The sequence below is a fragment of the Esox lucius genome, chromosome 3 (assembly GCF_011004845.1).
Source record: "Esox lucius isolate fEsoLuc1 chromosome 3, fEsoLuc1.pri, whole genome shotgun sequence".
Lineage (NCBI taxonomy): Eukaryota > Metazoa > Chordata > Actinopteri > Esociformes > Esocidae > Esox > Esox lucius.
The window spans coordinates 26,749,123-26,766,203 of NC_047571.1; the positions used below are offsets into that span (position 1 = coordinate 26,749,123).

Consider the following 17,081-nt stretch of genomic DNA (forward strand, 5'->3'; position numbering starts at 1 on the left):
AAGATATCTATGAAATGTGTTTAGGAATGCTTGAGTTTATTAACCGAACGTCTTTAATATCCATCAACATGATCTAACTCTCTGGGTTTTCCAGTGTGCCGATTTTACTCCAATATGCTCCTAAGTATTTAGCTGTGTGACCTGGAATTTTTGGTGCTTTGGCGCACCTTAGGAAAACTGGTTTACTCAGGTTCACAGTGAAAAATGCCAGCTATTATGACTATCTTTCAACCTAAGCGCACTTGTTTTGTGTAAATAAAGGTCAATGTAAAACGCATCAGTGGCATTTCACTGAGGCCTATACAAGACATTTTGAAATGAACCAAAACAAGGAAATGCAAAAACTGATGGCAAATGCCTTCGACATTAAAATCAACTGTAAACGGTCTCTTTTAGTATAAAAACACCCAACATACAACATAGTTAAATCACTTATTTGAGAGACTGGTCTTGGTGGATTGACATAATTACATGATGTCAAACTAAAATATCGCCTCCTCCTTATCATCTTCAAAGATCATCAGAAACACCAGACTACCCAAAGTGCTTTTGACACCCCCGTCCCGTCACCCCCAGTGGCTTTCTTCCCTCTTACAACTATTCCCATACTGAACCAATTCATTGCCTTTTGACTGGAGCTGGGAAGGGAACCGTTTCAGTTATTCTAGAATGGTCAATGGAATCCTCAATGGAGAAGAACCAAGGTGGTTTTTAATGCTGCTGGGACTCAGGGTTTGTCTTTTGATTCAATGATCTCTTCAATTCTTGCCAAGACACTCTCGATCATGTCAAACGTATGTAAGGCCGAGTGGAGAACCTGCAATGCAGAACAAAAGATATATAGGAATCTTGATTATTCACTAAAATGATCATATCATGTGTGCATTTGTATCCATAATTTTTTATGTTTTACCTGAAGCTGCATCTCTGGTGTCATATCTGGCATCTTCTCGTTTCCAACTGTCAAGGAGCACACAGACTCCTGGGCCTGGGAGTCTGCAAATACAAACAGACCAGGGAGTTACCAGACGTGACCATCACACGGACAAAAAAAACTGACTGAAAGCAGATCACTTAAAGTCGAGTCCGAGAGCTGGACGAGCTGGTGTGGATTGTGTCCCACCTTTAGTGTTGGCCAGCTTGCTGTTCTCTTTGGTGTTGCTGAGCTCAGCCTCGTAGTGGGCTTTGGACATGTTCAGTCCAATGCGTAGTGGCTTCATATAGTTGTCCTCAATTTTATACAGCTCAGTCCAGATCCCTGTCTGGAAATGTTTAACAGTTTAGCACATGCTCTTTCTCAGAGCAACCTGCAGTTAATGAGTGGCTCCTTTTCTAGTGGACCCCCCTGTGGGAATCGGACCCAAGCACCATGCTTATACCAACTGAGTATATGAGTCGAAATACTAACACGCAGCCACATACTATTAACCCCCATGAAATCCCTGGCAATGGTGTAAACGATGTCAGTCATATCGGTCAAGATGAGACCCTGGAGGTCATTAAACATGCATTCATCCTTTCGGTAGCTCACGTCGTGTGGTTGTGAGGCGCTACCTACCTGGTTTTCCCACTCTTTGTCTCTGAGAAGTAGATAGCGCAGGAGGCTCAGAGACTCCATGATCCTGTGAAGCACAAACGGGTAGTGAGCGTGTCGCAACACGATAAACAATACTGCAATACAGCCCGTGTTCACAGCCAGCCCGGATTTCCTTTTAATCGGTATGTTGACCAATCACATCAGATCTAAATCAGATGGGTCAAATGGCCCAGATCCTTTACAAATGATCATAACCGGTCTGCCTGTCAAAAAAAAAAATAAGACTGGGCTACGTAAATCAGTAAATGAGTGTAGTGGCTAGAGCCTGGTTGGTGCAGTGGACTAACCGGTCCAGGTTCTGTAGAAGGTCAGTCTCAGGACCCTGGGGCAGACACAGCACCTGACGCAGAAGAGGAAGCAGGTGCGCCCCAAGGAACCACTTGTTACCCTTCTCTGGCTGAGGAGAGACACGTACATGTCAATAGGAACACGGCACAATTTTAAAAAGGGACACTTTTTTCTTGCATTAGAAATTGAAAAACCGTTTCAATGTTTGTCGGCCGCATAACGCTGCCACAACCCATGGGAGCCTTACCTTTAAAGCAAGGTCAATCTGGTTTCTGATGTTCTTGACAATGTAGCCCTCTACTCCTGCATGGTGACTAGTCCTCAGCATGCACCTGAAATACAGAGTTATGACAAGAACTTGACCATCTTGCAGGTTGTTGTTGGGACAGGAGTGACCATGTTGTTTTACCGGGGGTGAACTTACTGGAAGAACTTGTATTTGGCTTCTGTGTCAAATTTATCGACGCTCAACTGCAATACTTTAAGTCCTTTTGTTCTCTGTGAACAGAACATTTCAGATGTTCCATAACTAAAATATACATGTTACAAGCACAAGCCCCTAGATGACACAGCTATCACGACATAAATGTAATATTTACCTACCAAATGCTGAACTGGACACATGGTCATGACTTTCACCAGGTTCTAAAATGTTTAGGAAAGAAAAAAAAAGAACAATTGGAATTCACAGGGCCAGATGAGACTTGTCTTGTTTTACCTGAGGGACACTGAGGGATCTACTGATATCAGTTGTTCTGGTTAAATGGACAAGGGTTTGCCATGGCATTTTGTATAGAATGTCTTGTTTTACCTGAGGGACACTAAAAAAGGATTTGAGCTCCAGCAGCTGCACTGGGAGACTGTTGTCCACAACCCTCACCAGAGTCTTCTCATACAGGTCCTGATGACAAGAAATCACGCCCAAAACAGTCAATCCAGATCAGCTTTTATACAGCGTCCATCCTACACTGAGTACAGTTCTAGGTATTCGTAAACATACTTGAACAGCTGTGAACAGCTGTGCTTCTGATCACTGGCACTCTTCCCAATCTTAAAAGAGAGGATCCTTACCAATCCCTTCTGTATCCGGGTTTCTTCCGTTCTGTGAACAAAATATATCATTTAGGTTGAGACCATCAAAATGCACATCTTCAGGACTTTGTGCACGCCATTTTATTAGGTACATCTCCATCTTCTGTACTCACAGTGAGTATCATGGGCACGGGTTAATATATAAAGTTAACCCCAATTGCACCAGGGTCACAGTAAAAAAAACATCTAACCCCAATTGAAGCAGGGTCACAGTAAAAAAAAACACCTAACCCCAATTGAAGCAGGGTCACAGTAAAAAAACACCTAACCCCAATTGAAGCAGGGCCACAGTAAAAAAACATCTAACCCCAATTGCACCAGGGTAACCCCTGAGAGTGACCCCAGACAAATTAGGTTTCAAAGACAAATTGTTCTGGATACAAATTAGGTTTTGAAACAATACCAGATATATTCAATAAGGAAGTTAAATTAATTAAGTTAATTTACCTGCTCAAGAAGAGGTTGATGTGTTCCATATTACACTGAAGAACAAACACTGGGCTGTGTGAAGATGAGAGTGACAGAACCATTTAAATAGAATCAATAGAACAGGCTTGGAATACGTAACCCTGGCAACATCGTAGTTAAACTATTCATTATATTAATATGGTTAGGACAATCAACACTTTCAGCACTTACCGTGAGAGCCAACTATTGTATGCAGAGGCATACAATATTAATTTAAACTTGTGTGCCAAGTGCAATTGTGCTTTCAGAGCATTGTAAACTGAACCCACATTGTATTTATTCCTTACCTGAAGACCGTGGGAAAACTATCTATGGCAATGTGATGGACAAACAGCAGGTAGGCCAGGCTGGCTAGAGACTCTTTGGGGTAGCACACCTCTTCTTCCAGGAAACCAGGGACCTCTTTCTTGTTCAGAAGGCCATGACACAGCAGGTCAGAGAGGGTCTCCCCGATGCCTGACAAGATGCCCTGCACAACACACACACACACTTTATTAGTAAGGCCACCACCTATACAGTATTAACCCTAGTTTTATTATGTTTAAATCCAACTTTTCAAGAACAGTGTAAAAAGACATAGCCTGTTTACAAAGCGGTCTTTGCTTTATTGACACATTTAACCAGCTCAATTGTTGTTGTTTTTTATATGACACTGAACAGACCTGGAACCAGGCAATGATAGGCGCAATCTAAGCTGGCATTTATTACCAGAATCTCTGTGGCAAAGTTTCTGAGGGGAGAGTCTTCTAGGGTTTCGGGATCCTTCAGCTGCACGTCAAGGAGAGGCTCATGGAGACTCTTCATACAGCTTGGAACACACACAGACACACTTTAGACCTAGTCATAAAACATAATGCACAGGCAGCAATGCACTGTACTCGAATGCTAATCTGCAAATCTATGGTAGCATAGTGTATTCTATATATATATATATATATATATATCGTCACAAGATGTTAACAAAGCTAAACGTACAACTTCAGCAGCTCCGTTCTCAGCTCATCGTCTTCGGGCGTGACCGTCCCGTTGGTGAATCCGTCCCGTCGGCCCCGCCTGGCCTCCTCCGCGAAGGGCCTGACGAAGTCGAGCAGGGCGGAGCAGCAGCGGCACAGATGGAACACGTCGTCCTCCTCCTGCTCCTTGGTTTGTGGCACTGGCAGCCTGGCCATCTGTCCCAGCAGGCTGGAGAGAGCCATGCCGACGGAGGAGGCCTTCCGACCGCCCAGCCGCAACAACACTTGATGGGCAGGACAGAGAGGAGGACACTACATAAACCGAGGAAGGTGTCGTAGGGCCCGGGGTGCCCATTCAGACGCCACATCCTGTTCCTCACCTTTCTGTAGTGGCTGCAGCAGGAGGATGACGGTCTCTGCGATGGCATCCTGGTGGGCCTCCTCCACCTGCTCCAGCAGGCCAATCAGCAGCTCTTTGGGACTGCACACCTGACCAATTACCGAGACAAATTCAGTGGTCATTCTGAAGGGGGGCTTTAAGTACATCAAAACATCCTAAAACAGGTCGGCGGCTAGGCAAACAAACAATTGCCTCGTATAATCAAAATAACAGTATTAGACAGACAGGTATAGAGAGTGTTAACCAACCTCCAGTAGGTGATTAAGGATGGCGAGGCAGTGAGGAAGATTCTTATCCTCCTTCTTTAAGAGAACCTTAACCAGAGGTCCCAAAAGGTTCCACCCCATACATCTTACTATGTTCTAGTTAAAAAGAAAGACATGAGAAGTAATGAAACTGGACTGTACTACGTAATAACTAACACATACTATAAATCATGGCCTAGAGTTTTTTTTTTTTTTACTGGATAAATCCTTTAGGTCAGGAGAACCTCAGGGACCCGGTCATTCATTGGCATAGGATACCTTTCACCTGCTCCACAATCCAATGACACAACACGCTACATACAAATGAATACAACTGAATGAGCATGTGTACACAAGGTATTAATATTTGGCTCAGTTGACAGCTCACCTTATTTTCCTCATCTACAACGATACTCAGAACATGAGCACTCTCTCCTTCCTCTATACAGGAACGTCCAGCTATCTGGAACATATCATAATCCTCAGTCCTGTAGTTGTCATCTCCGATGGCTTGCTGTTTATGACAGAGGGGTAGAGAGAGAGGGACATAAAAATAGGGAGAGAACTGTAAAGGGGGTTGGGTTGGTCTTGAAAATAAAAACCCCAACGTATTGCGCACAGCGTTAAACATGGAGAGGACGCACGGTGCCATCATCTAGCAATTTACACAACGCTCTAATGAAATCAATTCCCCGAGGGGGGCATTTATGACTTACACATCTCTGGACGACATCGCTGAGTTGTTCTAGGGCCATCCCTGCGGTCTCGAAGGTGGTGTTACAAAGGGGAACCTTTACCAATCACTCCTGTGAGGGAAACATAATTATTTGTTAATACGAGTTATTTAACAACATGTTCACATGTGAATCAAAATGATATATTATTCGTAGAACTAAGGGATTGTGACTCAAGGCGAAGTCATCTGCAACCTTCAGCTGATTTTGATGGAGTGATCAAACGAACAAGCTTTGTTGTGGTTTTGGTGGCACAAAAAAATATATGCTATATCATGATTTTCTCTTGGTGTTACTCCATGAATAGTCATTTTACCTTAAACTGATTTTGTTCGTTTACAGTAACTTCATCGCCTAGCTAGTCTAGCCTACAATCCATGTATACAATGCACAAAATTAGCACATTTGCAAGGAAGGAATGTACTAATTTCACATAATTGTTGTGGCAGCCTTAGGGCGAAAAGTTAAGATAACTAGCGATACCGACACCCAATGACGGCATGTATGTCTTTATATTTAAGACAAATGAAAATGTAATAGATCGTTAAATTATTAATCGGTTTAATTTATTGGTGGAATTACTACTTACATGTTAAATACCGGAGGTTGTCGCGTGGGTTTCGGAAGTGTTTGGACTGCGTTGACCCTGAGCACTTGCCGTAGATTTAATACGTCACAAGTCAAAGTTGAAATTACTACAAAACAGTGGTCCAGCATGGAGTCACGAAAAAGAGTTGCTCGTTCTTCAAAAGCAAGCAAAAAGGGTTTGTTTCATAAAAACCGTAATTCAACTATTTGCTTGGATATTATTAGGTCTCAGTGGGTCCTCAAAAAGTGATAAAAACGGAGTTGTCTTTATTCCGGATAGCTATATGTTTATGTATACTGGCTGTTATCTAACTTGCATAGCTAGCAACAACTGCTAGGTCCGTTCTCAACTGCTGTACTGCGAGTAGTATACATAGTGGTTGGATATTTACTAGTTGACAACCTGGGCTCAAACACATTTTCCGTCAACAAAGGTTGTACCAGTCAAATTTGTCCTAATTCAGTTTCTCGATGTTTTGTGATAAGTTTATTGATAAAGGATACATTCGAATAGGTTTGTTTCCTTTAACTATGTAACGTTGCTCAAATTAGGATGTCGTCAGGTAGATATACGATAACTAATAAGGATACAATTCCGCTCTTAGTAACGAACCTACATAGCTAGAATGATTTTTTTTATATCGTACCTAGCTAGCTACCTCTCTATAGTCAATTACATCTAAACTCCTTACTGTTTTGTCATCAACAATGACAATTCTCACCTCCGACAGATGGGAAAAGTGTCAAAGCACAGACCGCTGCAGAGTTAGCAAGAAGGTATTTTAAACCAAAAATATTTTGATCTGGGGGTGGACAATATTTGGATGAATATGATTAACAATGATGTAGTTGTTGGTCCTATGGATTTGTGGCAATTATTCTTCGCCCACGTGTGACTGGTGCTGACGCTTGTTTACAACTGTCTGTTAGGACCGAGGCCACAAGGGTGACCTTCCGGGAGAGGGTGCAACTGGAGAAGAGGGCGGTACAGGTGGTGGAACGTCTCCTGGACAACAATGTAAATGAGGACCTGCTGGTTGAATGTGTGAGTACTGCAGACACTGTCTCAATTGCCTGTCAAAGTGCAGTGGTGACGTATACAGTTTCGCAAGCGTGGAGCCTGTTGACGATAACTGAAATATTTTTTACTTTACGAAGTATAGCAGGGGGATATTCTTTCTTTTTAGTCTGTGTTTTGTGGGGAAGGTGGTGACTATAATACATTGATGCGTGGAGATTTGGAGCGTTTCCACTTAGCATTAGCAGTGGCACATACACTTCATGGAAAGATGTACCGTCACTGTGTGTATAGATGTCAGGTGATGAGGCGGCAGATCCTTCTAACTCCAGGTAGTGTGGTTGATCTGTCATGTGTTCACGTTTTTTAATCCAGTGCCATTATTTGCAGGCAAGGTTGATCACTCCTACGCACTATAAAGACGTAGTTGAGGAGAGGTCTATCGTGAAGCTCTGTGGTTATCCTATCTGTTCAAATAGACTGGGCAAGGTAACATTTACTTTACTTCAAAAAGGCCTCCGTTTTTTTTGTTTTCCTTACAGTTTATTGTGTTTTGTGATAACTAACGTATTCTGGTAATTGGTTTCATAGGTGCCCACTCAACAGTTTAAAATATCCACCAAAACCAATAAAGTCTATGACATAACAGAACGCAAGGTAAGTGCAAAAGCGTTATGATCAGCGCTGTGGAACAACGTGACTGCTACGTCTGAAACCACGTTACTGCTATGTCTGAAACAATGTCCTTTCTCTCTATGGCCCAGTGCTTCTGCAGTAACTACTGCTACAAAGCCTCCAAGTCGTTTGAGCTCCAGATACCAAAGAGCCCTCTATGGTTGAGAGAGCACGACAGGTAGTTATGCACCGTTTTAACTCACATTTGCTGATAGCTGATATGATGTATACGCCCTTGCTTTATTCTTAAAAAATAAAAAAACACAGTTGACATTTGAAATTGAGAAATATTTTTGTTCCACAAACGTTGGACTTGATTTTACTTACAAGTTTGTTCTCTAATATTGCAAAGGCAATATTATAATGGTCATCAATGACTTCCTTAGAATTTCAGTTTATTTTGGGGGGAATTATTAAGTGCTTGGGTGTCTGTGTATTAGTTCTGAGGTATGCAACAATGAAAGGTTTTCCCCAAAGGTCCTGATTTCTACTAAATGTTGAAAATTTTTCCTCATTTCAAATGCAGCATCCCAGAAATAAAATTAATGAAACATGGCGATGGGTATGTACAGTTATTCATTAAACACTCTTCTTCAGTATGGTTTAATTGAGCTGTCATATGATTTATAAGGTTAGGGGGGATGGATTATCAAATCCATTCATCAGTCATGAATGGCACATTGATTAAATTATTCCCAGACGGTGTCCATCAAATTGTATCATAGATTAATTGACTGAATCCTATTGGTCTAGCGGTAGCAGTGGAGAGGCGTTGACGCTTGCTGAGAGGCGTCTTCGAGAAGAGGATGTGGAGAACCCCCTCCCCCTTGGTCCTGTAGCCTCCGAGGACCCGTCGGGGGCCAGGCCCTCCCCTATTGCCACACGGAGTGACGACAGTGAAACGGAACAGGACTTTGTCTCCAGCATGGTCTCCCAGCGACAGAGACCCAGGGTGCACTGGGGCGACATCGACAAGGTGGACGCGGGAGAACCCGGTGAGGGGGAGGAGATGGAGAGGCGTCCCGCACGGAGGGGCACAACGGAGGAGGACAGGGAGGGCGACGATACAGCGGAAACCCAGACGGAGGGGAGCGATCACGTGAGAGAGAAAGGTTCGCCAGAGGGCCAGTCTGTGGAGGAGGTCGTGGAGCTGCTGAACCATGTCACAGTACAGGATAGAGACTCAGCCGCCGCACAAAGCGGTGTACCAGACCATGGTCCCACCCCCAGCCCGCAGGGGGACTCTGGACCGCCCGCCCAGCCTGGCCTCAGCATCACCCAGGTGGGCATGAGCAGGAGAGGAGCCCGGGGCCTCCGGGGGCTTCTCACGGGCCTGGAGGCACCACGGAAGCCTGTCTCTGTCCGGTTGAAACGTCTGGAAGATCTAAGGAGGACTTTTAAGGAATGGCGTACTGACGAAACTTTGGAGTTCCTATATGGCCCGGACCACTTTAGTAAAGTGCCTATGGAAACAAGGAACAAGATGGAGGAGCATGTGGAGCTAGATGAAGATGACCTGGAAGACATTGTAGCAGGTGGAGACACGTTCCCAGGGTGTCCTGGGAGGCCCTCCGCTACGGCCCCTGACTATGAAACCCTATGCAGGGAGACCGAGGAGCTGGGCCTAAGAGTCAGGGAGTTCTACAAAGGGACTTTTATTCTACCTGAAGAAGCCCAGCAGCTGGAAGAGAAACAGGCCCGAGACTTGGAGGTGAGAACAGGCAGTGTCCAGGTGGGGGCGCTGTGTAGAAGCTTTGGAGAGAGGTGTCGTAAGACATCATAACGATGAATGTCTTGTTTCGGACTTATCAATTAAATTAACTTAAATAATGTAAATACAATGTAATGTAAATATTTTAGATGTTTTTTTAAAATGTAACTATCTGTTAAGATAAGGAAGGAAAGGCTAGAAGGGTGTTGGGTCAGAAGGGCACGGGGTCAGATTAATACCCGTCCTGATACCTCAACCTTCCTTCCCCCGTCTCTCGTCCACCACCTCCTTCCCCCGTCTCTCGTCCACCACCTCCTTCCCCTGTCTCTCGTCCACCATCTCTTTCCCTCGTCCCCATCTCTCATCCGCCATCTCCTTCCCCCGTCTCTCGTCCACCATCTCTTTCCCTCGTCCCCCGTCTCTCATCCACCATCTCTTTCCCTCATCCACCGTCTCTCGTCCACCATCTCCTTCCCCCGTCTCTCGTCCACCCCCTCCTTCCCCCGTCTCTCGTCCGCCCCCTCCTTCCCCCGTCTCTCGTCGTCCGCCCCCTCCTTTCCCCGTCTCTCGTCGTCCGCCCCCTCCTTCCCCCGTCTCTCGTCGTCCGCCCCCTCCTTTCCCCGTCTCTCGTCGTCCGCCCCCTCCTTCCCCCGTCTCTCGTCGTCTGCCACCTCCTTCCCCCGTCTCTCGTCGTCTGCCACCTCCTTCCCCCGTCTCTCGTCGTCCGCCACCTCCTTCCCCCGTCTCTCGTCGTCCGCCACCTCCTTCCCCCGTCTCTCATGCCGTGTTCCTCACGTTTCTCTGGTGTCTTAGGACCAGGACGTAAAGGTGCCTTCATTCCCGCTCATTGACTCCCGTGCCCAGCGGCTCATCCAGAAACGCATTGCAGTGGAGAAGATCAGTAGAAGGTGGGCATGTTATTAAAACACACCAAACAACTGATTTTCCACAGCAAACGCTCTGCCGATATTGATGGAAATTGATAAAGAAGTGGAATGGTCTCGTAGCTTGGTAAACGTTGAGCATATGACAAGGTTAAACCGTGTTGGTCTGTGTGTGTGTGTGTGTTTTCATATACTCTGTTTGTGTGCTGTTTGTCTGCGGTCTGAAGCCTGAGAGATGTTCTGGGCCCTCTGCGTCTGACCATGGCTGATATCTTCAGCGACCTCAACAACCTGGTCAGGACCTTGAGGTCAGTCCCGATGTCAACTCTGACGCTCCGCTCAACGTAAACCGCCGGACTACAAGTGCTGTTTGGAGAAGAGATCTGCTGTTTAGAGCACAATTGAACAAAATTACAAGGACCAGATTCTAGATCCAGATACACAGGTTGCCAGTGGCTGAATTAGTATTTTGACCAGGCTAGTTCACATTTGAAAATATATGATGTTATTGGAAGAATTGTCTGTGTAAAAACTCAGCCAACCAATACGTGTCGGGATTTATGGACAAGATGTGGCAACAAGGCTTCCACAAAGCCATTTTATGTCCAAACTGTCCTGATGGTGATCCTGGTCTTCCTGTCCTGGGCTCTAACTGGGCTGATAGAAGTGCCGTCAACAGGAAATAGTGATTGGCAGAGTACTTTAACTTCCTGTAGCTCAGATTTATTAGTGAGATTGAGTCACACCTCCAGTTAGTGGCCTGTTTCCAGGAATTCTTTGGTTGCTGCTGAAGCCTGCTGGAACCTCCCCCTGAGCCTGAACAACCAACTGTCAAATGAACGCCAAATGAACACCTTGTTTATATATATATATAATGTATGTGTGTATTTGTATATGAATATATATGTATATATTTATATATATGTATATAAACAAGGTGTTATATATATATATATATATATTTTTTTTTTTTTTTTTTTTGTAACGTTTTTTTATGTACCAAATAGAAATCTAAAATTAACTTGCAAATGTACAATTTTGAGCGGACAACCCAGATCTGGCTTCGGAAAATGGACTTTAACAAAACGTTTTCAGTGCAGACAAGAGCCAGATTATTTCTTTTTTTGTATTCATCACCAGAGTAACAGTAATTAGACTGCCTGTCTTTTTCTGGCAGGCTCACAAACACCAACATCATCCACAAAGCCCCAGAGTGGACCCTGATTACTGTGGTGCTCCTCCATGTGTAAGTAAACCGTGTCTGTGTGTGTGTCTGTGTGTGTGTCTGTGTGTGTGTCTGTGTGTGTGTCTGTGTGTGTGTCTGTGTGTGCTGTTGCAGGAACAGCTGGAGAGCCTGTGTCTCACTAGGGCCTGTCTAAAGGCAATAGAGAAGACATCAGGGAACACCCTCTCAGCAAACTCAACCTGTTCTCCAGAACGCTCCAGTTGGGAGGCCGCATCCCAAACATCCCAAAGTGAATTCCAAGCCGCTAAAACGCATGATTTTACTCAGCAACACGTGCATGTCATTTGAGTAGTAACTGTAGCGATGGCATGGACACACCGAGTTTAGCATTGCGACGGTGCAGGTCTGTGTTTATGGTGGGTGTGCATGCCCTTACATTGTTTGCCCTGTGCCAGATGGTGTGTGTGTGAATGTGAGGGCAACTTCCCCAGATCAGTATGGTAGGGCGTGAGCTGCTGTCCGGGGCCGCTCTGTGTTGCTCCTGTCTGTGTACACAGACTACTCTCAGTTTTATCGCATCCACCTGTTTACAACACACACACACACACACACACACACACACACAGGGCCTGGGAAACATTCCACCTGACCCCCTAACTGATCCGTTTAAAACAGCCCTGAGAGGACAGAGACACAGCCTCAGCTCTGATTTGTAGTCGTTGAGGTGAATGCAGGATGGGGCAATCTAGAGATAATCACAACCTCGTCTAGGGCCGCTGATGTGGCCTTCATCCGCTGACCAAAACACGGCCTCTTTAGTTGGAGGGCTGACCCGACATTCCTGTGACACGGCAGAATAATGAATGTAAAGGGGTAATACTTTAGGCTATCCATTGTAATTCAGGCAGTTAAGTACACCATGGTCTCCATAGCCAAACCTGAAACAAATAAATTAAAGACCAATATTGTTACTAGCTGACGGTATTTGCATGCTCACAGTATACTTTCCCCCCTAACACGCACGCACTTAATTCCCCCCTCCTTCTTGTCCCTCTATCTCATTAATCATTTGGAGTCTGAGCCTGTTTATATATTAATATGCTCCCAGGCAGCTGGGTAGTTGGCTTGGCCTGTGTTGTGGTGGCCTGGTGAATCAGGTGAATAATGGATGGCTGGGCCTTCTGCAACACTATACCCAGGATGAAACAGGGCAAATGCAGCACCTCCCAGGTGGAGACGGGCTTGTTGGGCGGAGACTACCCATTCCAACTATGCCTTTATCAACCCTGGACTGCTGATGTTATGTATTGTCTAATTAGGGGGTTTGAAGCAACCAGCCGGCATGTTTTACAGTATTTTAATTAAAGGGGTCGCAATTTGGTAATGGAAAAACTCCTGCTGTGGGGCCTCAATCCAGCGATCCCTGTCAGTCAACTAGAGTTTTTATACATGATTCATAAGATCCCCTCCCAAATCCTAGTCAGTTCAAATAGTGTGCCCTTTAAACACACGTCTTTGTTGATCTTTTGAACAGGTGCATTGCGCTGCTGATAAGAGAGGTATCAAAGTTATTTCTGACCGGGTTTCAGACTTATGTCAAAATATGTCTAATGTCATGGTCAGGGAGTAGAATTTAACACACGCAAAATTCTGGTAAATTTAGATAGTGCTAGGTAAATAGGTTAATTTTACCAGCCACTATGGCAGGTAGCCAACGAATGTACACTTTTCTTTTCGTCCCCAAAATGTTTTTTTATCATTGTAAATCTATTTGCATACACATCAAATTTTCGCAATTTGCAATGCGTAATATTCAACAGAAGAGAGACACCTGCTCAAAAAGAGTACCCAGGCAATTGTCAATTCACCTGGTAGATCACTGAACACAAGCCAGCGGTGTGGGCCTTGGCTGTTTTTCCGCTTCTAATTCCCAGCGTAGCTCAACCACATGATTGTAGTCCAGTCAGGCACTTATTGACACAGATTTGCACTCGTTTTGTATAATTACATTGCAGGAGCTGATAGCACAGCTTTTTGTGTAATTACATTACTGGAGCTGATGGCACAGCTGGACTAATCCATCAGTTGGTGCGCAAGAGAAAATGATGGGTCGAAACAGACACTCCAGAACATTATCTATGTACACTGTGGCTACATTTTAAATGAATGAGATACATGTCAACCTGGGCTCTGGTAAGTGCGTGTGCGTGTGAGAGAGAAAGGAAGAGAGGGCTGCATTTGCGAGAAAGTGGTTTGTGTATGATTTGATGTTGACTCTCGTGTGTGTGTGAGACTGAGGGAGTAGGTAAGAGGGTGTCTGAGGCAGGTAGTGGGTGTCAAGTCCTATGAAAAATAAAGTTTGTGGGTTTTCATTAGTAATATGTTTACCGTGACAAAAATGCCCTGAAAATAAGAACCTATTTTGTGCTTAAGCACGCAAATGCATTTTCTGTGATTCACTGGGTAATTTTTTAGGAAAACTTTCTCTGGTAAAACAAATCCAAGTGCCTGGTTATTTTTTACAACTTTTATTCACTAGTGACATTTGCTCATGGCCAAAATGTTACATTTGTACACTGATCATGACCCCTTGAATATTTGCTGTTCCTTAGCAGCCACGTGATTTGAGAGACCGGCCTACAAGATAATGTCAATGTGTACCAAACTCATGTACCAAATGTCATGACTCTAGGTAAAACAAGTTGGCACGGCTGACCTTTTTAAAGCAATGATGTGTTCATATCAAAAGTAGATGTCAACTGGAGCACTTAGGCATGATAGGACAGTCAATGCCTCTCTGGACTATGAGCCAGGAGGGAGTTGTAATATTATCAACATTTTGACGCCATATTTATAATGACATAAAAGATATTTAACACTTTTTTTCAACTGAAAGGGTTTCTGTATAGTTGCACCTCTTTTTTAATCTTCTTGTCTCACCTTCACCATTCTCTTTGTCGACGATTAAAATTATTTAAGGTTTGTGATTAAGTTTTATTGTGTGATTAAAGGACAACATAGACAGTTAACTGTTAGACTCTAAAATACATAAACCTATGGTGTAGTGGGTGGATGGAATAGTATAGTGGAATAATGGGGTTAGCAAAACAACTTGTTAGTTGCACAAAAATGAGGACCTGCGGCTAAAAAGTACAAATGGCAAAATCAGCAAAATGGCCAAATCAAGCAGGTGGGGGGAATGCACCACCCTCCCCCAACCTGGAACAGCCTTGCCACCCCAGTAAGACTGGAACAGTCCTGACCATCTTGGGTTTGTGTGTTGCAGGTTATCAGAGTTGTCCCCGGTGGTGAGGCAAGCCCTGGAGAGCCCGGCTTCAGTGGAGTACCTCTCGGCTCTTATGCAGGAGCTCCAGCTGCAGGACCTGGACTTCCAAAGCCTAGTGCGGCTATTCAAAACCCCAGACCACTGATATGAGCGCTTGAACAACATAAAGGTGGATTGGTGGATCTGCTTGTTTTTTAACTGCAAGCCTTTTTCTCAACAACAACCCTACAATCGTTCCTATCATAATGTTTTTGTTTTTATTGGAACAATAGCTGAGAATTAAGAGTAAAATAATATTTACGTCTCCAGGACATGGCTTGCAATGCTTAGACAGTGCCTTAAGGATGTATTCAGACCCCATTCACATTTTCTTGGGTGATTGACTGTATTCATGATAGACTAAATAAAAAGGTTGCCATTAATCTACACACAATATCTGATAATGATGGAGCAATAACATGTTTTAGAAATTGGTGCCAATTTATTGAGAATAAAACAAACAAATAAAATCTCATGTACATAAGTATTCAGACTCTATTAACTACTTTCACAGCTGGGAGTCTTCTTGAGTATTCTCTACCAGATTTGCACTCCTGGATTTTGGCAGTTTCTTCCATTCTTCCACGAAGGTCCTCTTTGGATGTTCTCCTCCTCCTCACCATTAGATGGTTGTATTGCTGGCATGTTTTCCCGTCTCTGCTGTGAAACTCTAAAAAGCACTGTTAGTGGCAATTGGTTTCTTGATCAACTCCCTTTCTAAAGCCCTTTTTGCCTGGTTACTTCATTTTGGCAGATGATCAGCTCTAGGCAGAGTCTTGGTGTATCCAAACGTTTTCCATTTGTCAATTATAAAGCCCACAGCTACTGTAAACTTTCAAAGCTATTGCGATTGTTTTATAACCTTGCCCAGATCTTTGGCTCTGCAAAATTCCATCTAGGAGGTCTACAGAGTTCCTTGGACTTGAGTTCATGGCTTGTTTGTGCTATTTTGCCACATATTCATAACATTTTCTCTTTCTCGGTATGGGAAACTTTGTGCAAATAATGGCGAACAAATTAAGTCTATAACAATGTGGAGAAAGTCTGAAATCTTCCAAAAGGCACTGTTTATAATGCTGTGTAGGTAGACACTTTCATCGAATAGCCCTGTTATAAAAAATATATGAACCGGTTGGTTTGGGGCTGTGGTGCATTGATATTATACATATGGCTAATTTCTGTGTCCAGACACTCCACAATGCGTGGTACCTAAGAACAGCACTTATCCATGGTGTATATATATACCACCGCCTCTTGCCTCATTGCTTAAATATTACAAGTTGCATTGTTTACAGATTATGCCAACTTCATGGATGCAGTGTTTCTATGTCTATCATAATGTTCAAGCACAAATTAACCCTACAGTGAATCTGTTGATAATGTAAAGGCCAAAATCATATCTTCAAAGATACAAGCCTCTAATATTTCACCTCAATTGCTTTGTTCAATCATCATATTTTGGTTTTCTGTGGTGTATCAAAGTAATGTGTTGTGAGTACTGGAACATAGAGTGCTGGCAATAAAAGTGATGCTGTTTCCTTCAACTTCCTTCACATTACGTTTATGGTGTTGTAATCTCATTTTTTACCAAGTGTGTTAACAAAGCGTGTCTGAAAATATTTGGTTTGCACCAGGTGGCTCGCGCAACTGGAAATACTATCGGAGGAAAAAGAGTTAGGATTTTATGTATTTGACTTGTCATTATGCGGGTTGAGGGTTGAGATTTACTGTCTTTATCAATGTTTTGTGTGTTTTTTTGTTTTGTTTAGATGACCGCAACGCTGGTCAGTAATATATTACCTCGCATTTCATTGGAGCCCACACGTAACATAATATAAAATGTATTTGGTTGGTGGGAGTTTCATTATTGCTTTGTGTTTTGTACAGTCTTTCGAAAAATATTGAAAATGTGTACGT

The 17,081-nt window shown here is 43.7% G+C and overlaps 2 protein-coding genes across 3 annotated transcripts; one reads left to right on the forward strand and one right to left on the reverse strand.

The window, feature by feature from the left end:
• Positions 1–372: 372 nt before the first annotated feature.
• On the reverse strand, positions 373–6,428 carry glmna (glomulin, FKBP associated protein a). Of its 2 annotated transcripts, none has more exons than XM_010893532.3 (19): positions 6,367–6,428; positions 5,760–5,849; positions 5,432–5,557; positions 5,047–5,160; positions 4,779–4,887; positions 4,421–4,682; positions 4,154–4,253; positions 3,733–3,914; positions 3,425–3,478; positions 2,957–2,987; positions 2,697–2,786; positions 2,489–2,530; positions 2,310–2,383; positions 2,133–2,217; positions 1,885–1,994; positions 1,559–1,622; positions 1,124–1,262; positions 914–996; positions 373–817 (listed from the first exon to the last, which is right to left on the reverse strand). In XM_010893532.3, exons 2-19 carry the CDS (start codon positions 5,796–5,798, stop codon positions 728–730), a joined length of 1,794 nt encoding a protein of 597 aa, XP_010891834.1. In that variant the 5' UTR covers positions 5,799–5,849; positions 6,367–6,428; the 3' UTR covers positions 373–727. The 2 variants fall into 2 exon arrangements, with proteins under 2 accessions (XP_010891834.1, XP_010891843.1); XM_010893541.4 differs by lacking the exon at positions 6,367–6,428 and adding an exon at positions 6,094–6,251.
• rpap2 (RNA polymerase II associated protein 2) lies at positions 6,409–16,722 on the forward strand. Its single transcript, XM_010893576.3, has 12 exons — positions 6,409–6,541; positions 7,097–7,142; positions 7,296–7,410; positions 7,774–7,872; positions 7,975–8,040; positions 8,148–8,236; positions 8,585–8,620; positions 8,812–9,769; positions 10,583–10,677; positions 10,881–10,961; positions 11,831–11,899; positions 15,126–16,722. The coding sequence occupies exons 1-12, from the start codon at positions 6,493–6,495 to the stop codon at positions 15,268–15,270; spliced, it is 1,848 nt and encodes a 615-aa protein (XP_010891878.1). The 5' UTR covers positions 6,409–6,492; the 3' UTR covers positions 15,271–16,722.
• The last annotated feature ends 359 nt before the right edge of the window (positions 16,723–17,081 follow it).

What these genes read in the sequence shown, in the direction of transcription:
- glmna (XM_010893532.3), bottom strand. Translation starts at nt 5,798, where the DNA reads ATGGCCCTAGAACAACTCAGCGATGTCGTCCAGAGATGT. An exon ending in ATCAACCTCTTCTTGAGCAG is followed by an intron (nt 2,988 to 3,424) that starts GTAAATTAACTT and finishes TTTTGTTCACAG; the next exon opens with AACGGAAGAAACCCGGATAC. An exon ending in GCCAAATACAAGTTCTTCCA is followed by an intron (nt 2,218 to 2,309) that starts GTAAGTTCACCC and finishes TCTGTATTTCAG; the next exon opens with GTGCATGCTGAGGACTAGTC.
- rpap2 (XM_010893576.3), top strand. Translation starts at nt 6,493, where the DNA reads ATGGAGTCACGAAAAAGAGTTGCTCGTTCTTCAAAAGCAAGCAAAAAG. An exon ending in TTCAAAAGCAAGCAAAAAGG is followed by an intron (nt 6,542 to 7,096) that starts GTTTGTTTCATA and finishes CACCTCCGACAG; the next exon opens with ATGGGAAAAGTGTCAAAGCA. An exon ending in TGGTTGAGAGAGCACGACAG is followed by an intron (nt 8,237 to 8,584) that starts GTAGTTATGCAC and finishes TTTCAAATGCAG; the next exon opens with CATCCCAGAAATAAAATTAA.